General features: G+C 41.8%; 1 protein-coding gene across 2 annotated transcripts in view; it reads left to right on the top strand.

Moving 5' to 3' along the window:
- LOC103184438 (ephrin type-B receptor 3) overlaps nucleotides 1-20,917 on the top strand; it is a 61,687-nt gene that overhangs the window by 21,518 nt on the left and 19,252 nt on the right. For both annotated transcript variants that reach the window (XM_007902433.2, XM_042338999.1), the window contains exons 2-4: nucleotides 2,295-2,359; nucleotides 5,965-6,637; nucleotides 20,414-20,569. In XM_007902433.2, coding sequence (XP_007900624.1) covers nucleotides 2,295-2,359; nucleotides 5,965-6,637; nucleotides 20,414-20,569 — 894 coding nt within the window. The remainder of the gene's footprint in view (nucleotides 1-2,294; nucleotides 2,360-5,964; nucleotides 6,638-20,413; nucleotides 20,570-20,917) is intronic.

The raw sequence follows: 20,917 nt of genomic DNA, 5'->3' as shown, positions 1-20,917 counted from the left end.
TTTGTGTCTTTTAGAAGTTGCACGTGTTTTAAAAGATGTGAATGGAATAACGGAGGCCTTAGTGGATTAATATTTGAATTCATTAAGCACCCTGCTGGCTAATTAACTTGCGCCCACGTTCACTGACTGTGCCCAGGGTTCCAAACGTCGCTAAAAAGAATTGAAATCGGAGGAAATTTCAGGGAACCAAGAAAATCCTGCAGTGGTTTGCCTTTGTTCGAAGCCTTTGCTCTGTGCTAAACAGCATGTGGTTAGCCACATAGCACTCTACATTAAACAGTGTATTTTGCTACCTCACAAAGGCTCACCTGATGTTCATGGGGCAGAGGGGGGGAAACACAGATGTTGTACAGAATGTAGCTGAGCTTAATGATATTACCCTGCCCCTCCTTCCCCCCCAAAACTCCAATTCCATTGCTCATTCTCTGGAACAGACCAGAATTATTTATCTCTCTCTTCTCTCCCCCCTGTGTCCTTCCTTTCTTTGCAGCCTCAGCCTGTTCTGTCCGCACTTTGTATTGTCTGTATTGTTAAGCAGTTGGACAACAGCAACCTGATCTGCTCAAATTTGCTTACACAGGCATCCGTCACATGTCACTTGATCCCATTGACTGAGAGTTCCTGTCGATTTACATCTCATTATGGCTCTAATTGATTTGTTTAGGCAACAGGAAAATTTGGCAAGACCCTGCTCGTCAGTTACCATACATAATTAATTAGACAGCGTGTTTGCTAATGCTTGCACTTATTCCTTCCTTCTCAGCTCTTCTGCAATAGACCTATCGACAGAATTCAATCTAACAATGGGTTATTCACTTCCTGCCCGTTTGTAAGGGTCATCTCTAGGCCCACATTGCCTGTTCTGTTTGCTTATAGCTGCATCTGCACTTTACAGCGCTTCACAGAATATACTGGGTAAGGTTAGGTGCGAGAGCATGAAGGGATTTGAAAACAAGTGAGAGGATCTTGAAATGGATCCATTCGGTACTTGGGAGCCAGTGGAGCCTGCCAAGAACTGGTGTGATGGGGGTACGGAGTTTTATTATTGCAAGGATTATTATTATTATTACATCAGTAACCTGTGAAGTCTGTTTGAGGTGTTTCGCGATTATAGGTGTACCAAATTGTTCGGATAGCTGGTCTAAAACTCAGGCGCTCTTAAGGAAATGCCCTTTTTGATTCTAACAGTGTGGAAAATGCGTTTTGTGATAATATCACATACCGCATTTTGTCCCCAGGAACTCCGCTGTGACATCTCAGATTGTTAATTTTCAGCTTGGGTGCTCTGTTCCCTTCCTGAGTTTAAGTTGTAGAAAAAAATCTTTCTTATAATTCACCAACATATAGATGAATATTGTATATCAGTCAATGTGTGTGTGTGTACGGAGACTTTAACCTCTGTAGGATACAGACATACACGGCAACCTGTGTACATGCACGCACATGCAGGGACTGGAGTTGGATTTGCAAGACACTGTTATTTCTGGACTATATTTGACCACAATTCCGAGGCTGCATCGAAGAGATTTGAGGTCTGCGGTGTGAAATCAATGAATCAACAGTCTATACTCTTATTATAGACAGCGCAGAATGATCATCTCCCTCATAACAAGCCAGGCCAGTCTAATGCTTGTTTCAATATTAAATATCAAACATTGAACGAGAACTCTTCACCTGCAAAGATTGAAGCGCATAATGGCCAAACTGAGCGAGCAGCTGATGTCAATTTGTTCTTCCTCACACATGGTCAAATAATTCATTCCCACCACCCCCACCCCCATCACTCCGCTGCTGTCTTCAACTGATTTGCAGCCGCCCTGTTCTCTGCTGTAAGCATGAGACAATGTAAATGAGCTGGATCCATTTGTTAAATCCTCATGTGACTTTGACCCTAACTGCTGTCCAAAGCAATTTATGGCTCTGCCTTGCTTTAACACGCCGTTTCACATTTGCTAAGAGACCCCAGGTTGCATTTTGCATAGATTGGAATATATTCTGCGGATAACTCTCAGCTTTCAGACTCGGAAGCAATGTTGACAAAAACACAGCTTTTTTTTAATCTGTTTGGAGTCTTGCATTTGCAGAACTGGAAAATGCTGTGTGTTGTTTTTTTTCCTCCCTTTTTGCAGAGGATTTATTGCTCAGGATTTATTGGGTTCAGCAGCCCAGTGACAAAACTCTGTTCTCGACTCATTCTTCCCTGTCTGAGCTGCATTGTAATGGCTATTTCTCAAACCCTCTTCTTTAATCCCTCGCAAGGCCAATATTGATCGTATTTAATCTTTGGTCCACAGATACACTTATGGATTCGAGATTGGAGACTGCCGAGTTGGGATGGACCGCACACCCAGAAACTGGGGTAAGCTCCAACTCTGGGATATGCATATTTTTGAAACCGGTCATGGACGTGATGTGATAATGATCACTAGAAATGTTTGTCACATCACATATTTTACAGCCACTCTTTCACACTTCTCCAGAAATTGCTTAGAATAAAATGATTGAGTTTCTTTTATCTTTTCAACGCACACCATTTTTCTCTTTCTACAGACCTACACAGAAGCATAAACGTTATTAATAATAATAATAATCCTTGCCTTTGATAGAGCACCTTATCACGTCATTGAGATGTTTGAAAGTGCTTCTCAGAATATATCATACTGTGGAGTGACTGTGTATTTTGTGGGTGAAACTTGGCAGTCAATTGTCTCCCAAATAGTTATGGATTGAGTTACCAATTTTTTTTGTTGTTGAGGGATTTAATGGAGAATGCATTTCAATACGAATGAGTTATCAATTGCGGTAAACTCGTACAGAAGAATAGAACACATTAGTAATGACCAGATTTAGCTCAATGAAAAGACATCCAATGAGCATGAAGTTAATTGGGAAATGCAATCATAGTGAATTTTGTCCCATGGATTCTTAGCTGGGAATATTTGATGAAGGGAATGCTAAGTACAGTCAAATCCTGGATAAGTGCTCAACTACTTTGCTTAACACAAACATTCCCTTTTGAAACAGAATTATTCTTGGATCTACATTTATTTGAATTGGGAGTTTATGCCTTGTATCTTTGCCAAGAATCCTCCCCCCCCAGATAAAAATGAATCATTCACTTCATGGCAGTTTAATAATAATAATAATAATCCTTGCATTTGATATAGCGCTTTTCACGTCGAGAGGATGTCTCAAAGCGCTTCACAGAACACACTGTAAAGTGAATTGATTGTATATTTGTGGGCGAACGCGGCAGCCAATTGCCCACAGCAATGTCCCACAAACAGTCGTAGATTGAAAATGACCAATTTATTATTGTTTTTGTTTTTTTGGAGGGACTATTATTAGACTCTGTGTGGAGTAAGGAAACTTGCCCAAGGTTTCGCCCTCTGCCTGGAATTGAACTCCGGTCTATTACTTGAAAAGCGAGTGCTCTAACCACTGAGCTACAGGGCTCCACCCACTGAGCTACAGGAATCCACAGGACTCCAAGTTTGCTTACAAATACACAGTCCACACCCTTGCAGTGATTTTCACAAAGTGATACCTTTGTGATTTTCTTGCTGACACAATAAGGTGCTATCTTGAATGCATAGATTATTATCAACCTTGCATTACATTAAGATGTGGGCCTATTAGGAAACCCAGTTACACCCTATCACTACGCTAGCTATGCCTAATACACTGTTGTCACGAGTGTAGCTTTTTGTTTTGAGGGATGAAGTGTTTGTTTAGCACTATCTGGAATAGTTATTGCTTCAGTTCTTTGAAGTTCAGACATTAAAGCAATCAAAGGAACAGACAATATATCCTCAATGCTTATGCTCTGGAATTTGCTGGAATAGGAATTAAATGAACAACCCATACAGTAAAGTAAAGGGATCAGTAACTCACTTGGAAGATAAACTGGCTTCATGTCGCAAAAGCAGTTGCATAATTGATTGGTGCCAATAGCGCAGAACGTTGGAATTTGCATGCAAGGTATATCGATGGCCACAGATGATATGCAGTCTTTATGTTTCTCCTTCTACCAAACCCTCCCCAGGATCTGTGTTCTTTTGTTGGCAGTGGTACAGGGTGGAATATTTACCAAGTACTTTGAATAAAGGAATGAATATTTAGGATTAAGTCCATTGCATTCAAGGAATATTCTTTGCAAGCACAGTGTTGAGCTTTGGTTATTTCAGTGGGATACCTCACAGTACATTTGCTCTCTGACAGTACAAGTAAGGAGCCTGACTGTTTGAACAGGTGTACAAGTTCTGAATAGAGAAAGAAAAGCTAGGTTACTAAGTACAAATACATAATTAATCTTCTCTACATTATTAGCTATGATTTCAAGGTCACTGACAAACATTTCGTCTCTGCGTTGGCTTCCACACGTAACAAGAAATGCAGTTACACATCTAGAATTGCCATACAGACTCTTATATATAAATCATTCACCTCGTCTTGGCCTGTAGGACAACTTTGCCTCAAAATGTAAGACAACAATAACAAGTTACATTTGTACAGCGCCTTTCCCGTCGGGAGGACATCCCATAGTTCTAGACAGTCTGGAGTTTGGGTTGGGGATGAGTGGAGGGCAGGGAGCGTAGGAATAGGGAGGTAATAATAATAATAATCCTCTCATTTGATAAAAATAATAAAACCCTTGAATTTTATATTATACCATTCACATTGGGAGAACTTCTTCATGCACTTCACAGGATATGCTGTAAAGTGTAGTGACTGTAGATATGTAGGGAGAATGCCAACAATTACATGCACTATTCAGTGTGTGCCCAGCCTTGGTATTAATTAACCTTTAACCCCAAACATTTGAAAAGAATCTGCTGTCTCACTTGTTCACCACATGGGTTCCTCCAAGGGAACGGGACACTTCAGCAATAAGGCCTTCTGCACCAGACAGACGTAACCAGACCCTCTCAATGGGACGTGTGACTATAAACAGCTAACTACTATTTTGTTAATCCAGAATTTTTGATGGCTGCAAGCACGTTGATGTCTTAAACCACTGACATCCAGCATCAATTTATGCTTTAAGATGCCAGCCACGCAGATTAAAGTTCAGCGGCTTACAAGAATTCGCAGTGGATTTTGTTTTGTTGCAGTGGAGTGGTCCTGTGTGCGACATTTGTTGATATAAAACCATACCAATCAGAAAGATAAACACCGGGCTGGAAGCTGGATATTTCATTTGAGTAAGGATCGGCCTAAAATATTTGAAAATTGCTATTGGATACATATGCACACACCTGTGCTGAATCAAATCAAATGGGGGCCTTATTTACAGCTGTAGCCCTGAGAGTGTTTCACTGCACGTAGCAACCACTTTTTCAATATCATGTACTGTAATCGTAAGGATTTATTTCGTGTGTTGCACAGAACAGCGATGCCTTCAAGCTGCTGTCAATCGGGGGGTGACGATGTACTTTGAGAAAAAAGAGTGGGTGAATTAGCATCATTTGCAGAGAGATCCACAGTGCAATTTAGAATTGGAGTGCGATTATTTCACTAGATTGTTTTTTGGGTGCAGAAGGCCTTTCAACCCATTTGACCTCATCCTTCCTAAACACCCACCCTAGCTAATTCAGCCTCAGCTGATTAGCAGTGTTAAGACAGATGAGCTATAAGGAACCAATAAACGTGCTAGGGTTCTTCGATCTCGCAAACAGACATCATAGATAGGACCACCTAGAAGTATATAAGATTTTAAATCAAAATGAGAACTAAACTCAGAACAATACTTTGGATGTTCCAAGATAGCAGAACAGGTGGATATAGGTTTAGGGCTGCAAAGGGCAAATTCTACATCAAGGACATGTTTCCATTAATGACTGTGCTGTCTCCAGATACTGGGCAGCTCCATTGACACGACTTGCGTCTTATAAGGGAATCTTATTAAAAATCCGATTTATGTTTGGCTGTTGTTACAAATCTGTTCTTTCTTGCTTTGCTCAGTGGGAAGAGGTGAGCGGGTACGACGATGGAATGAACCCTATCCGTACGTATCAGGTGTGTAACGTGATGGAAGCCAACCAGAATAACTGGCTTCGGACTACTTACATAGCACGCAGAGATGTTCAGAGAGTCTACGTGGAGATGAAGTTCACCGTTCGGGACTGCAACAGCATACCAAATATCCCCGGCTCCTGTAAGGAAACGTTTAATTTATTTTACTACGAGTCGGACTCTGACTCGGCCACCCCGACGACTCCGTTCTGGATGGAGAATCCGTATGTCAAAGTGGACACCATCGCGCCGGACGAGAGCTTTTCCAAACTGGAGAACGGCAGAGTCAACGTGAAGATCCGAAGCTTCGGTCCTTTATCCAGGAATGGATTCTACCTAGCGTTCCAGGATCTGGGATCGTGCATGTCGCTCATCTCCGTCCGCGTCTTCTACAAGAAGTGCCCGTCTGTCATTGCGAACTTCGCGGTCTTTCCGGAAACGGTCACCGGAGCTGAGGCCACGTCACTCGTCATCGCTCCAGGCACGTGTCTCACGAATGCCGTCGAGGTATCCGTCCCACTGAAGCTGTACTGCAATGGGGATGGGGAGTGGATGGTTCCTGTTGGCGATTGTACCTGTTCTTCTGGATATGAACCTGCTGAGAAGGAGACCGCCTGCCAAGGTAAGGAAATGATCGAATGGCTCAACTATTCGCTAATCTTTTTTTTCTCACGCTTCTGGCTTGGATTTCTTTTGCAAGATTTTCCAGTTCAGTGCCTGCATGCACAAAAAAATGTGAGAAAAGGCGTTGTGGAAAATCTGATAGTTCTAATCTTGTAGAGAATTGAGAGATCTTTCTTGGTACTGTATGAATATCATGCTTTCTGCACAATTAGCATAGCTTGTATTGCCTCTTGAAGGCTATGAATTGCTTCTGGTTCCTGGGTTAATTATACGCTGGCCTGAAAATAATGGCAGCAAATGCACTCACTCATTGAGAGCAATACTGTTGTTTTTTCACCCCCCAAAAACAATCTCTACCATATTTATTGATGTGGATTGATGGGAATTTTATATTTTTAAAGCAAAGCCATTAAGACATGCTGCAAATGAGATGGATCCCATTTTGTTTCTTTCTCTTTGTCTTTATTTTCACCCACAAAACACACAGTCACTTCACTTTACAGGATATCCTGTGAAGTTCTTTGGGAAGTCCTCCTGATGTGAAAGGCGCTATACTGAATGTAAGGGTAATTTTTTTCCCTTCCCTTTAGATTGCGTTATCTCAACGTTTGCAGCCAATTGTTTCCTGCACAGAGCAATTGCTTTTCAGAATCAAGATATACCTCAGTTGCAGTTTCTGGTTTGCTTGAGTGGAGGCGATAAGAAAGTAACCCTTTTTGTTAAAAAGGAGATAGATTCATATTTCATTTGTGTTGTGTTTTCTCACACACACGCAATAAAGGGCAGTGCATGGCTGAACCAGCGGCTGAATGGTTGTTCTTTCGGATGGTGATTTGCGGTATGGTGTCTTACCTGAGCTAAGAGGCAGATGCTTGTGTTTTGCCTGCCCTGATGTGCAGGGAATGATTTCCACAGCCCGCTTCTGATTTCACAGATTAGCCTTGCAAGAGTGACTTGCTGAACGATCAAATAAGTTCCTGCACAAAGCCTTTCAGTGAAATTTTTGCAAGCTGTCCCCAGCCCAGCGGGCTTCTATGGCGGTTTCTGGTACGACTTTCTGTCCAGTCCATGGCGCTGCAACACACATGATTCCAGCATGCAGCGTTGTCTTATCTTTCTGCCCCCTGCCCCACTTTTCACATGGTGAAGTCCTTACAGGAAAGCGCTGAGCAGAGGAGGGAATCATTCCTCAAATAGGGAGTTTGTGTTTGTGTTTGCCTGCAAATGGTCTTTCGCCTCAGTTGACAGCAATTGCCCATGAAGCTCTTGAGACATTACTAGGCGTTGACATCAAATGCGAGGAGTATTGTTGTAGAGCGGGCGACTCGTGTGTGCCTCCTAGTGGTCATTAAAGGGGCAAAATGAATCAAATTCTAGGGGCGGAAGGCCTACCCGTGTCCGTCCTCCCTCCCTCTCTCCCTCCTTCCCTCAACCTCTCAACTCTTCTATCTGTGGAAAGAGAAGATAAACAGCAGAGAAAGGGCAACGATTACCAAAAAAAAGCTATTTTAAAAACTTGACGGGTTTAATGATAAGAAATCCCTACATTTTTCAGAATCCGCACTGCTGCCACACTAGTGCTTTTGTAACGAGTTATAACCCTGCAGGCAAATAAATCTCTTTGTGTTTCAGATCATTGATTTTTCTTCTTCTTCTCCCCCACCCACCCACCCCTCCTCTTTCCCACTCATCGCACATTCCTTTTGCAAGACAAAGAGCACCTTTGACTCCTAATCCCCTCGTTTTGAATGTGTAATTCGCAGCAACTCGGATAAAACAAGCACCTGTTCTTTCTGGTGAAATGTGGTCTGAAATCGAGTCGGGAGAGTTCACGCAGAACCCCCTTTCTAGAATTATTAAAATAACAATTCACTGCATGGTGATAATTCATCGTAATAAACATGGAGACTGTGCTAACTTTGTAATTCTTTTTATGGTCCTTTTAAGTAATTTCCGAAATAGGGGAAAGAAAAGATAATCGTTAATCCTAATAATCTTTGAATTTGACACAGTGTTCCCGCCCACCCCCCCACCTTCATGCCTGGAGGATGTTTCATAAAACTTCACAGGGTAAAGTGTAGTGACTGTGTACTTTGCAGGCGAATTAGGCAGCCAATTTGTATACGTGGACAGCATACGTTAATGGAGGAATGAGGCAACTGCAGTCCCTACTTTCCAAATAAGTGTTGTCAACATAAAATGGGCCTTTGTTTCACGGGCAAAAGTGTGACAGCCTTGAGAAAAGGTCAATGCTTTTAAAGTGAACCTGGGTTCAAACTGTGCAGAAGCCCATTTTGCAACGATTTGGTGGCAAATACCGTCATTTATCTCTTTGTTTAAAAAAAATCAATAATCTCTTACAAATAAGTAAGGAAAGGATAATCTGTTATTGTTTTAAGAAAGCCTTCTCTTTTCATAACGTCCGTCGTTACTAACCAGCGCAGTGACTGTTTTTCTGGCACTTTTTAACCCCGAAACGTTCTGAATCCTTTTCTAAATAAAACAATACTCCTTGCATTCGGTTCGCAGCGTCTCAACAAGCAGCCGTGAAGCAAGGAAAAAATCCCCTGGGTGATTTGTTAGCCAAATACATGTTCAATCCTTTCCCCCCACACCCCCCGCCCCCATCAGTGTTGTTTAACACATTAGTGGGTGACTGATCTTTGCGAGATGATGTTTAGAATGAATAGGGTTTGTATTTTTGCTCCACTTTTTACTGCTTTTTTTAAAACAAATGTGTGGGGAAAAAAAACTTTTTATGCTAATGTGACCTTTTTCTCACAAGAAATTTACCTGTGATGAATGTGGCCAGAGTTGCAATTCATCGCTCTGTTTCTGTGGGATTCTCGCAAGAATCCACTGGGTGTGAATAACCGGACAGCCCTCGTCGATCATTTCCTCTTGCTTGTTGGATAATACTTAATTATATCAGAAAGTGCGCTCTATTTGTGGCTGGATATTGATCACACAGCCCTATGAGTATTTCGGACCTCCCACTATCTTGTTTAAATATATCTGGTGTGCTCTTTACGGACCCTATTCATAGCCCTCATCTCGACAGATAACTTTCCGCCTCAATTCGCATTGATAAGCTATTGATTCAACCATCGTCTGAGTGAGCTTATCATTGATCACCCATGGAGGCTGATGGATTTGTTTACCGACTGTAAAGGAAAATTAATTACTGCTGTGGGCTGGATGCAAATGCCTCAGGCGGATCAGACTTAGAATGTTTAATGGTATGATTTGAGAATCTCTCTCAGACCCTGTTACAGCACTGGATGATAGTAGTTGCTTTAATTCGGTTTAGTTGCACTGAGATTCTGTGAAATGAGGCAGATTTGATCTGCAACAAGGTGAATATTCATTAGGGTTTAGAATATTTTAAAATGGACCTGAATATATTATAACCATAAATCTCATTGCCCCCAACCCCTCCCAATGTTGCATCCTCCTTTGCTCCCTTCAACCGTTATCTATGTTCTGATTGCAGTCTAATTTGTTTTTGTTCTTAAGCAGAGTTGGGAGTCCACTGCTTGAAATATAGTTCTCTTCTGAGTTGAAACTGTATTCTATTAAAATAAATCTGTCTTGCCGTTCCCCCCACCCACCACCACCCTCTCATTTTCTCAATGAGTTTGACCCTTTTTCCTTCCACACCTTTCTGTATACCAGGCTTCATTTCAATATCCTTACTCTCATTTTCAAATTGCTTCACTTCCCTACCTCTCTCTGATCTGCTCACATCCCACTCCTTTACCATCCACCTTCACTCAGCTAACCTGTTCTGCTGTACATTCCTCGTTCCCTCTGTTGCATAATTTGTGGCCGCACTTTCAGCCAGTTTACCCTGATTCTCTGGAGTTCCCTGCCTCAACTCCTCTGTCATGCCCTTCTTTGCCCATCTTCAAATCACACCCAAAGACTTTCCTCTTTGACCGTGCCTTCAGTCACCTTCTTCCACCCACCCCCCTCCCTCACCCACTTTCTGGCTCTGGTGTCAAACCATGATGTCGTTAAGTATTTGAGACGCTACCCGGATGAAGGGCCCTGTGTAGCTGCAAGTTGTTACACGGTTCTATAAACTCCCTCAATAAGTATTGCGTGTTGCACAAGTGCGGCTGCTGCATATGGGGAAGTACAAATAATACTTCTAATAAAACAATTGAGAAGGGAGTTGTTCCCGGTGTCCTGAGCCAAAATCCCCCGAGTAAAATGGGCCATTCACTTCTTGGCTGTTTGTGGGAAATTGCTCTGTGCAACTTGGCTGCTGGATTTTCCTACAAAATACACAGTAATCTCACTTTACAGTATATTGTACTTTGAGTTGTCCTCCCCAGCGCTATCAGATGTAAGGATTAAAATTGTTATTATTACACTTATATATTTTTTCAGCCCATCTCAGGGAATGGGAGTTGCAGCGTGATGTGTGTGGGAGCTCTGGGATGTGCCACCTCTGAATACAATCTGAAATCTTTTTAAAAAATCCAATTTCTTTTGAATTTCAGCCTCTTGTGTGCTCCAGTGGTTAGGACTTTGGTTCATTTCTCACCTCTGCGGATGCTGCTTTTTTTTGTTTAGAAGTGGAAAATACCCTCCAAATGAGGTCTGTCTAACACCCGGAGCATGGAAATTCATTCTCCAGAGGTGTTTCTGCGACTTCTTTGGGTTTGCATCCTTGACGGAACAGGATACCAGCAAGGTAGCTGTGCGGATTGTCTATCTGCAGAGACGTTGAATGCAATTAATCTGTGGTCACAGCACCCTGTGGTGAGGACACGGTGTAGATGGTTATTTCTCACACAGACGACTTCACACAGAAGAATCCCTTTCACGTCAACAGTAACTTGTGACTAATTGCGGTCATCTGTTAGCAGAAAATTCTCACAGGTGTCAGGCACGTATGGACTAACAGAATAGCTTGCTCCTAACAAATTAGCAGTCAGGGTGAAGCTAACAACCGGCACAGCAATAACTCCAGCTCGGAACATGAATAGAGAAGTGTTGGGAACGAGAAGCGAAAAAAAAAGTCCGGAGTTCATCCATTGTGTTCTTGGCAGGAACATTGAAAAATGTCTCTTTTATTCAATTTTAATTAGAAAATATAATTAGGAAGTGATTCTATTGCTGCGTAGTGTAGCATTGGAGAACTTAACGGTTTCTGCGAAGACCCGATTGTCTAAAGGCTACTGGATTATTCAAAACAAATGTGTTTTTTCCAACTTAAAATGAAAACAGATTAGTTGAGTCCCGCTCTGTGCAAACATGCCCCGCGTTCCCTTTTCTCTTGCTTCTTTGTGTATATATTCAGATCAAATGCACATATTGTGTATAATAATTCTTCCGTTGATATAGCGCCTTTTCACATCATTTGAACGTCACAAAGTGTTTCACAGCATATACTCTCAAGCTTAATCACTATGTATTTGCAGGTGAATGCAGCAGCCAATTTGTACTTAGCAATGTCCCAACAGACAGCCATGAAGTGAAATGACCAATTTTATTGTGTGGATTGTTAGTCAGGAAACTAGGATGAGCTCCCTGTCTTTTCAAATAGTTCCATGGGATCTTTAACGATCATCTGAAAAGACCTCGGTTTAACGTCTCATCTGAAGCCATTTGAACCCTCGCCCTTCTGTCTCTGAGACGAGAGTCCTACCGGCTGAGTCAGACTGACACCCATATATAGAGCTATGGCTCTTCAGCCTTGAAAAAGATATTTTAGAGATGTGTAAGATTCTAAATATATTTTGACAAAGAGAGGAAACGCAAAACAATACTGTCAGATCTGCTAAGAGAATAGAACCAGAAGGTGCAGGTTCAGGGTTGTAAAGGGCAATTTCAGGGCACACCAGGGGTTTTTTTTTACACAAAAGGTATTTAATGACTGGGGTGAGTTACCAGAAAGGGTGTTTGAGGGACGACACTAGAGTAATTTTAGGAACAGCTCGATGCTGTGATGGGAGGAAGGTTAGGTGGATGTTCTGGAAGGATGAGATCAAATGGGCTGAGAGGTCTTCTTCATCCAAACCACGTTTGTCCTTGGCCAAGATGTCAATGACGTGCTAACTCTTTCAATCGTAGCAAAAACTATTATCAACATCCAATACTCCCAGGTCAGCTACACTGCGAGATGCAGGCGAGTGCAATAATTAATAATAATCCATGCATTTGATATAGCGCCTTATCACGTCGTTGAGACGTCTCAAAGTTCTTCACAGAATGTATTATAAATTGGATTGGCTGTGTATTTTGTGGGTGAAACGTTTGTGACTGCAAGCTTAGACTTGCACCCCACACTGTGCCAGTGTCTGGTTTGCGATATCCAGACTGATTTCCTTGATTTGCCAATTACTAGCAAATTGTGGGCAGTTTGGAATGTAGGGTTGAGTGAATTTTAACACCCTCCTGAGTTCATTTCATGGGGTGGAGACTTTCAGCCCATCTGTCCGAGTTGGATTGCAGCCCAGGGCTGACTGTATGTTCCGTGTGTGTCCTTTGTATTGTTAATTAATTCTCTTCTCCCTACCTTGGCTAAAAGAATCAGAAATGGTTGCATTGAGATCTGTCCTCTGAAGCCCAATCCAAGCTGTTTTCAAGGACAGCTTTCTGGCTTTTGGATCCAAGGTAACTGTGGGTTCAAATATCTTAATCCAAGGTTGAAGAGAGCCTGTGGGTGGGGGGTGGGGGATGGGGTGGGATAACACAGCATATACCTTCCCCCCCACCCTCCCTAAAAATAAAAGCAGTGCACAAGGGAAGGGAGGAAAATAATGCCAAAGATAAATTCTCCCACCACCACACACCTCTGTTGAGAGTAAAATATACATACCACAGCAGTAGCTCTTGAGCCCCTCTAGAAAAATAGAGACACAGATATCCAGCTCCTTCAGCAGAACCTTAAACAGTTATGAGAATCTATGCGATGAATTAAGTTCCAATTTTCACATTCTATTGTAAGAATTTCTTGCAAAGATTGCAATGGAAAACATTTGGTAGAAATATTTGCTTGAGGTATTGACTGCTTGAAGGGTGGCATGTTTTATAATGGTAGTAATCTTTGCATTTGACACAGCACCTCTCACGTCGGGAGGACACCTCGAAGCACTTCACAAGAAAGCGCTGGGAGGTGTAGTGAGTATGTGTTTTGTAGATGAATCTGCCAGTGATTCTAAAGTTTGTTTGCCTTGCGGTCGTAATTTTTTTATGGCGAAAATGTTTTTGTTTTTAAAAATGGTACGTAATCAAACATTTACCATCCAGCCAGTTTTATGTTTTACCTTTATTATTGATAAAAAAANGCATAAAATGAGCCTAACCCATTGTGACTTGAGGTTTAATGAGAGCATGTAAATGATTTAATGAATGGCAGATGCCTTCAAAATCTGCCCAAAAGCAGAACAGAAAGAAATAGTGCAGTGTAATTATAATATCTCGACTTTTGCCTTGGATATTTCAGTACAATGCAAGTAATAAAATGCTTTAATGAATGTGCATATGTCATGTTCAGGAGAAATGCCCGAGGCAGTACATACAGTTGAAATGCATTTGCGCTTCTGTATGTCGATGTGGAATCAAGAAAAAACACAGAGGTGGTTTCACGCACAAATTCGCTTACAAAAAATACACAGTCACTACAATTTATAGCGAAATCCTGTGAAGTGCTTTGAGACATCCTCTTGATGTGATAGGTGCCATATCAAAAAAAATATTATTATTATTATTGGGTTATATTCTTCCCCCCTTTGATCACTTAAGAAGACAATTTAGCAACGAACCTTAAACGTGATCACAAATGTAGAGATAATTGCTGATTGATGCAACCGGCTTCTCTTTGGTTTTACTTAACTTGTGTTTGGCCTGGTTTCGGTTTGTGTGTGAAGTCTGTGCCATTGAACAGATTGAACAAAGGTAGTGCAACTCTATTATGCATGAGATTTCTTGCTGATGAAGCTTACTATATGGAGTGTAATTTTTTTAAAGAGTTTACTAATGATCTTGCTCTCGTTGCCAGTGTTTCCTTAATGTAAGGAGTAGAATTGACCTATTTCAGAATCTACTCCTTATAATAAGAATAAAAAAACAATAATCCTTGCAAATGACACAGCATCTACCCTAACAGGAAAACGTCTCAAAGCACTTCACAAGATTTACTGTAAAGTGTAGTAACTGTGTATTTTCTAGGCGCACACAGCAGTCAATTTATGCACAGCAACATCCCACAAACGGCCATCCATCAAGTGGATGACCAATTTTATATGGGACATTGTTGGCCAAGACACTGGGAGAAACTGCCATCTCTTTTCGGGTAGTGCCAGGAGATCTTTTAACATCCATCTGAACAGGCAGGCGGGACCTTGGTTTAATGTCTTATTTGACGGATGACATCTCCCAGCAATGCAGTACAGCCCCACACTGTATTAGAGTGTTAGCCTAATGTGAGTTCAAAGTCCAGACAATGGACTCAAACCCACAACTTTTAAACTCAGAGGTGAAAGTGCTACCAACTACCAGGCTTGCTCAAGGCATAGGCTGATGCTATGCTCCTTGTGTTAACTAACACGGTCATCGGATTAAAAAGGGCTGCTAATTTTATCCTGTAATATAATTCCCCGCAGAGGACAAGTGCAGTTTCCGTGTGCATAATAGTTCTTCTTTTGCAAATAAAACTTTAATTTGCAGCGTTTTGCTACCTTCTTGTAAAAACGCAGTAAAATACCAGGATCAAGAAAGCTTTGGACTTTCCCAAGCATGTGGCAGTTATAGTTCTACCATATTTCCAGGCCCCAATTTTTTAATTAATGGAAAGAAAACCAAAAGTTCTTATTTTCTTTGCAATTTTTTTTACTGTTCTTTAGTTGTCGACTTCGTTCACCCAAAATATACAATATATAAAAAACACAATAACTTGCTTTCTTTAGTTAAACAGAGCGGGGGAGGCGAGCAAGAGTACAGGTTGAGTAGAATGCTAACTGATTCCTACCTAATAAAGTTCTGATTATTTTTCTGGGGTAGCAACAGCGCGCTCCGTGAATATAAAAGGAAAAAACATTAAGTGGGGAGGTAGAAGGTTCAAGGTACATCCCTATAGATTCCCTCTCTGCTTCCCCTTTCCTGGAATGGTTCCCAGCTTTAATTAGACTTTATTTGAGAAGGAGCAGTGTATTTCTGCCATTTCATACCATTGTGTGTTTTGAGTGGAGAATGAAGGGGCACTTCATCCTAATGATTCAACAGTTCTGCCTGCTCCATTCAGCGAGGGCTTTTTTTTGATCAGATCCTCTCATTTAGCTTGTTGCATAGTTTCGAGGCTCGGTTAAGTGTGCCCCAGGCTTTGAAGATCTTTAACCTCAAGTGACAGACAGATGAGTGGAAACTGCCGTAATGCAAACCGTCCAGCACTTATAATAGCTTGCCGGCTACAGTGCCTTTGCTCTGTCAAGTGAGTCAGTGTAAGTGGGAGTGCGACTAATCTTGCCGAGCAAGTTCAATAAAAAAGGATACCATTTAATACTAAAGTAAGAGCCCATTAGAAAGAGACCTAAACATACCCTTTGGTCCTTGAAAGCATTTAAGAAGCCAAACAATCGAGCATCAGCCGAGTGTATTAATAGTCATTCTATAAATTAAAGGGTTCAGCTTGATCTATACTCAATTGTGTTTTAATGCCTTTATTAATTCTGTGGAGTGCCGAGTGGCAGAATGGAATAAAGGAAAAAGAAAGAGAATGTAAATCTGGCTAATAGGTTTAATGGAAATGTCACAATGATAGACTTACCTTTTATTGTTACATGCTACGGGTCTTACATACCTTTGCACAATAAACCTGAAACCTTGGCGTGTACAGACTGGTGTAATTAGTACATGTGGAGATTATCTACATTTCCATCAATGAAACCCAGATTTCAAGGAAGAAAAGGCCACAATGTTACAATGCATCTCCCCCTTTTATAATACGTTTGAGATCGGATGCCTCCACACCCTCTTTATTTTCCATTGCATATCTTATCACAACTCACAACTTCAGACAGATTCTCAGAATGGAGGAATAACAAATTATCCTTGGATTTGATACAGCGCCTTATCACGTCAAAACATCTCAAAGAGCTTTTCTGTGTACTTGTAAGCAAATGTGGCAGACAGTTAGTGAATGGCAATGCCTTACAAACAACCATGAAGTGAATTTTCATTTATTGTCATCTGAGGGATTGTTGGCTAGGACACCAAAGGACACTTCCCTTTATGAAAAATGCCTTGAGATTTTCAGTGTCCATCTGAACAGGCAGTGTTACACCAGGGCTGCAGTAGAGCATTAACCTATCTTGTGATTTCAAAGAGAAAATGGGACAACATCAGAGAAAGTTAACAAGAACCCTCAACAACCCCAGAGCGAGCTGTCAATTGATCCTCAAAAACAAGCAAACACACTTTCAATAATAAATTCACTTTTAATGAAGTGCGTTCCTAACAATGTACACTGTTAACGGTAAATTGTAATAATATCAACTTTGACTGCAACATGATAGCATCATTAAAGTACTATTCAAGCTGTTTTCAATTAAAAAGCAAAGAGCTATTCTTTAGACATGAAGATTTAAGTCCAGATGCACTGTGGTCTATGTAAAATACGCACTACTTTAATGCACAACATATTTAAAAGCAGAGAGTTCGAGAGCTCAGCTTTTGCCGCTTGAGATATCAGTCTTACCAGGTAATGTAGCTGTGACCATCAAATTGGTGAGTGGGGATGTCGATGAAATGGTTGCATCGGGAAGTGAATTCAAGGGGAGGAAAAGTATGCAGCTCCATCCAGCAAGTTGAGTGGATGGCTGGAGGGAAACCGGAGATAAGGCAGAACAAGATCTTCAAAGGCAAAGATTTAGTTTGTAACCTCGCTGGAATTTGAAAGCCTGGAGGCTTTGAGACTTTGTTACAAGACCGGTGTAAATCCATGAAACTGCTTTGCAGACCCGTTGCATTTAACAAGGTTTTTTTTGGCATGTAGGATTGCAAAAGAGGCGAAGGTATGATGGAAAATAATTTGATGTGGAATATCCTGGTTTAGAGACACTGGTGCTAAGGGGAACGAATGTGCCAAATGACCTGAAGCCAAAATATGAAGCGTAACATCAATTGCGACTTAAAAGGCCAGATTTTCAAGGTTCAATGTGCAGCGTGCACTTCTCACAAGCCTGCCATAAAGTGATGTGGAAAGTATTTTTTGGGGGGTCAGCCTGGTGTCTGACACGTGCGGAAACCCATTACCATGCTTAAGAGTATCCAAACCAGACTTGCGAGTTTAACGTTTATAGAAGACATAGACTTCACCACGGTTGTTCAAACTTAAGGTTGCACAAAATTCTTCATTCAGTCTTAATTTTGTTCCGTGTTCGAACAACACAAACCTCAACTTCCAAATTTAAACTGAATTTAAGAATATTGCACAGTACGTGTTTACCGCGAAGAGCTTCGAGACCTCCTCCTGACCTGAAAAGGTGCTATTCCAAACACAGTATTTGTTTGGTGGTTGTTTGTTCTTGTATTTTTTTTATTAATAATATATTTGAAGTAAAAATCATAGTAATCCTTGCACTTGGCTCAGCGCCTTTTACCCTCAGGAGGATGTCCCAAAGCGCTCAGGGGAGTGAGTTGAGTACTTTGTAGGCGAACGCAGCAGTCCAAATGAAATGTCCCGCAAACGGCCATAAAAATGCTCTTACAGCCAAAACTAGGTGGAATTTCGACTTGTTCACCTGCTAACTTTCTCTCGAAACAGTCACTGAGCTTGATTGTCCGTCCGTTAGTTTATTCCTGATTATGCAACTTTATTTACTTCGTTTTCTGTGTTCGTGTATCTTTGTGTGTGTGTGCGCATTGCGTGTGTGCGGTGCGTGTGCGCTGTGAGTGTGGGCTCGCAAGGTGCGTGTGCGCTCGTGGGGTGCGTGTGTGCTGTGAGTGTGCGGTGTGTGTGCGCTCGCGAGGTGCGTGGGCTTGCGTGTGTTTGTGTGTGTGTGCGCGTGTCTGTTTGTGTGCGTGTTTGTGGGTGGGGTGGTGGGGGAGCCGGGCCTGAGCTGTTTCATCACCATGCCCACTCCAGTTGAATAAATAAATGGAGATCATGAAAAATAAACACAGCAATAAGGTAAAGATCAGGAAATGACTAACAATGAGATTATTCACCCAAGGTGTTCAATGATGTTCATTTGACTAACAATAACTTATTGTAACCTTGTTTACAATGGGTGTTGTGTTTGCGCGCAGATCATTCACAATCAAGCTATTGAAATAGGTATTCTGTGCTGTCCAGGATGGTTCTGGAGGGAGTTTGCCATGAAAGATAAGGTATTGACATTGGTGAGATTGGAGAGGAATGAGTTCTTGTCAGATATTGCTTGCCAAATGTCGTTTTGTAGATGTAGTCAAATTTTCACGGCAGTGATAAAAGGCCCAGCAAGCCTCTGTGACAGCAATGATCTCATTAAGCTTAGCTGTCTGAAAACAGCATCGAGCTTCACTAGCAACTATCCTCTAAAGCTTTCTTTTTCATGTCGGAAAATTTTCAGATAAAATTTATGGTCTAATTTGCACCGTTTCTCAACATGATTCCTTAATAAGGAATCTTGAGTCACGCCAATATTGGGTAGCAGAAATATTGGGATTTTCTATAACGATAATAATAATAATCCTTACGTTTGGTGTAGCGACAGAAAGATGTCTCGAAGCACTTCAAAAGGATTTGCTGTACAAACAGCCATGAAATAAGTGATTTTATTTGGGGGTTTGTTGGGCCAATCTTTCCCAGTGTCTTGGCTGGGCCCCAAATAAAATCTCCCCCAGCCCCAGCCCCCACCCCCGGTCTTAGAAATGTATCCTTATTTGGCAAGGAAAGTGAAAGCTTTTTGAATGACGTAAAGCTGATTCATCTCTTTCCCACAAGGGGTGAGCGCACCCATCAATTCCAGATCAAGGTTATGTATAGAATCAATAATTCTGGGTGGAGAGAGCATTGCGGTAAAATAGCAGTGAGCAGATCAGAGTGGAATAACTCTAGAAAAAGGGCGAGTGTGGGTGAAATCGTCTCGGGGGCTGAGAATGAAGCTCACTGAGCCCTAGGTTCAGAATCCAACAGACCTTTCAGATGAACAGTTACAACAAGTGTAATATTAGCCTCTTCCATTGATATTGAATGCAGAGGCAGAAGGCTCGATATTTTATTAATATAGTTTGGGACATGACATGTGCATGCAACTGCCAGGATGGTGGAAGTCGAGCTGGTGTTTTCTTTTGTCTAGCAATTCTCTTGTTCTTAAGCGGGGGCAGTGTGGGGATTGGAAGGAGCAGAAATGGGCGATTTTGTCCCAACTGTTTAGGCTCTACATCCCTCATCTTGTCCTCTCCTTATACCTCTCTCTATTCCCTTCTCCCACCGTAAAGGCAGTTTCCAGATTGGGTGCTGCAGAATCATTCTGTGGTGTTGAGCTGGGATGTCAACAATGTGTCGGACACCTGGGAGCAGTGTCGAGATCAGCGCTCCGAATATCAGGCGTTTATATTTAACGATTATCTCTGGTGTGAACGCTTCCTTCCCCAATAAACTTTCCTGATGCCCTTGCCAAATGTCGTTTTGGCCTCGGATTTCCCATCCGAGAGAACTCTATCCTTGTGGGTGTGATAAGTTGCATTTGTTCAGACTTGGCACATTCCAAGAAAGTCCCGCATTACTTAGATAGAGTGTGGTTTGTGTGATTAACGGTTGTCCTTTTCTGCTTTGCAGCCTGTATCCCGGGAACCTTCAAGGCCAAGCAGGGCAAGGGGCCGTGTTCCCCTTGTCCACCCAACAGCCGGACCACCTTGGGGGCAGCCACCATCTGCCCGTGCCGGACCGGATTCTATCGAGCAGATAACGACCAGCCCGAGATGGCGTGCACAAGTCAGTCACTTAGCCCTATCTATCGATGTCAGAGAGAAATGTAGCACTTTGTAAGGACGGCATGCCATTCATATCAAGCTCTGCTGATTTTAGCCCTGTTCTCACTAGAATTAATCCTAATTCCACTGCAGTGTACTGACATCCATATACCTGTGGCCCAATCTACTTTTATTTTTTTTTAGTCTTTGGTTCAGGAGATATTGTCGCCTTTGCCCAATGCGCTATATCTTTACTGTAGTAACAAATTAATCAGTAATGTAATATAATAATCCTTGCATTTGACATAGCGCCTCATCACTTCTTCGAGACGTCTCAAAGCACTTCACAGAATATACTGTCAAGTGAATT

The sequence above is a fragment of the Callorhinchus milii genome, unplaced genomic scaffold, assembly GCF_018977255.1.
Source record: "Callorhinchus milii isolate IMCB2004 unplaced genomic scaffold, IMCB_Cmil_1.0 Scaffold11, whole genome shotgun sequence".
NCBI classification, from domain to species: domain Eukaryota; kingdom Metazoa; phylum Chordata; class Chondrichthyes; order Chimaeriformes; family Callorhinchidae; genus Callorhinchus; species Callorhinchus milii.
Note: the sequence above shows the minus strand (reverse complement) of the source record. Positions and strands in the feature narration are given on the sequence as shown.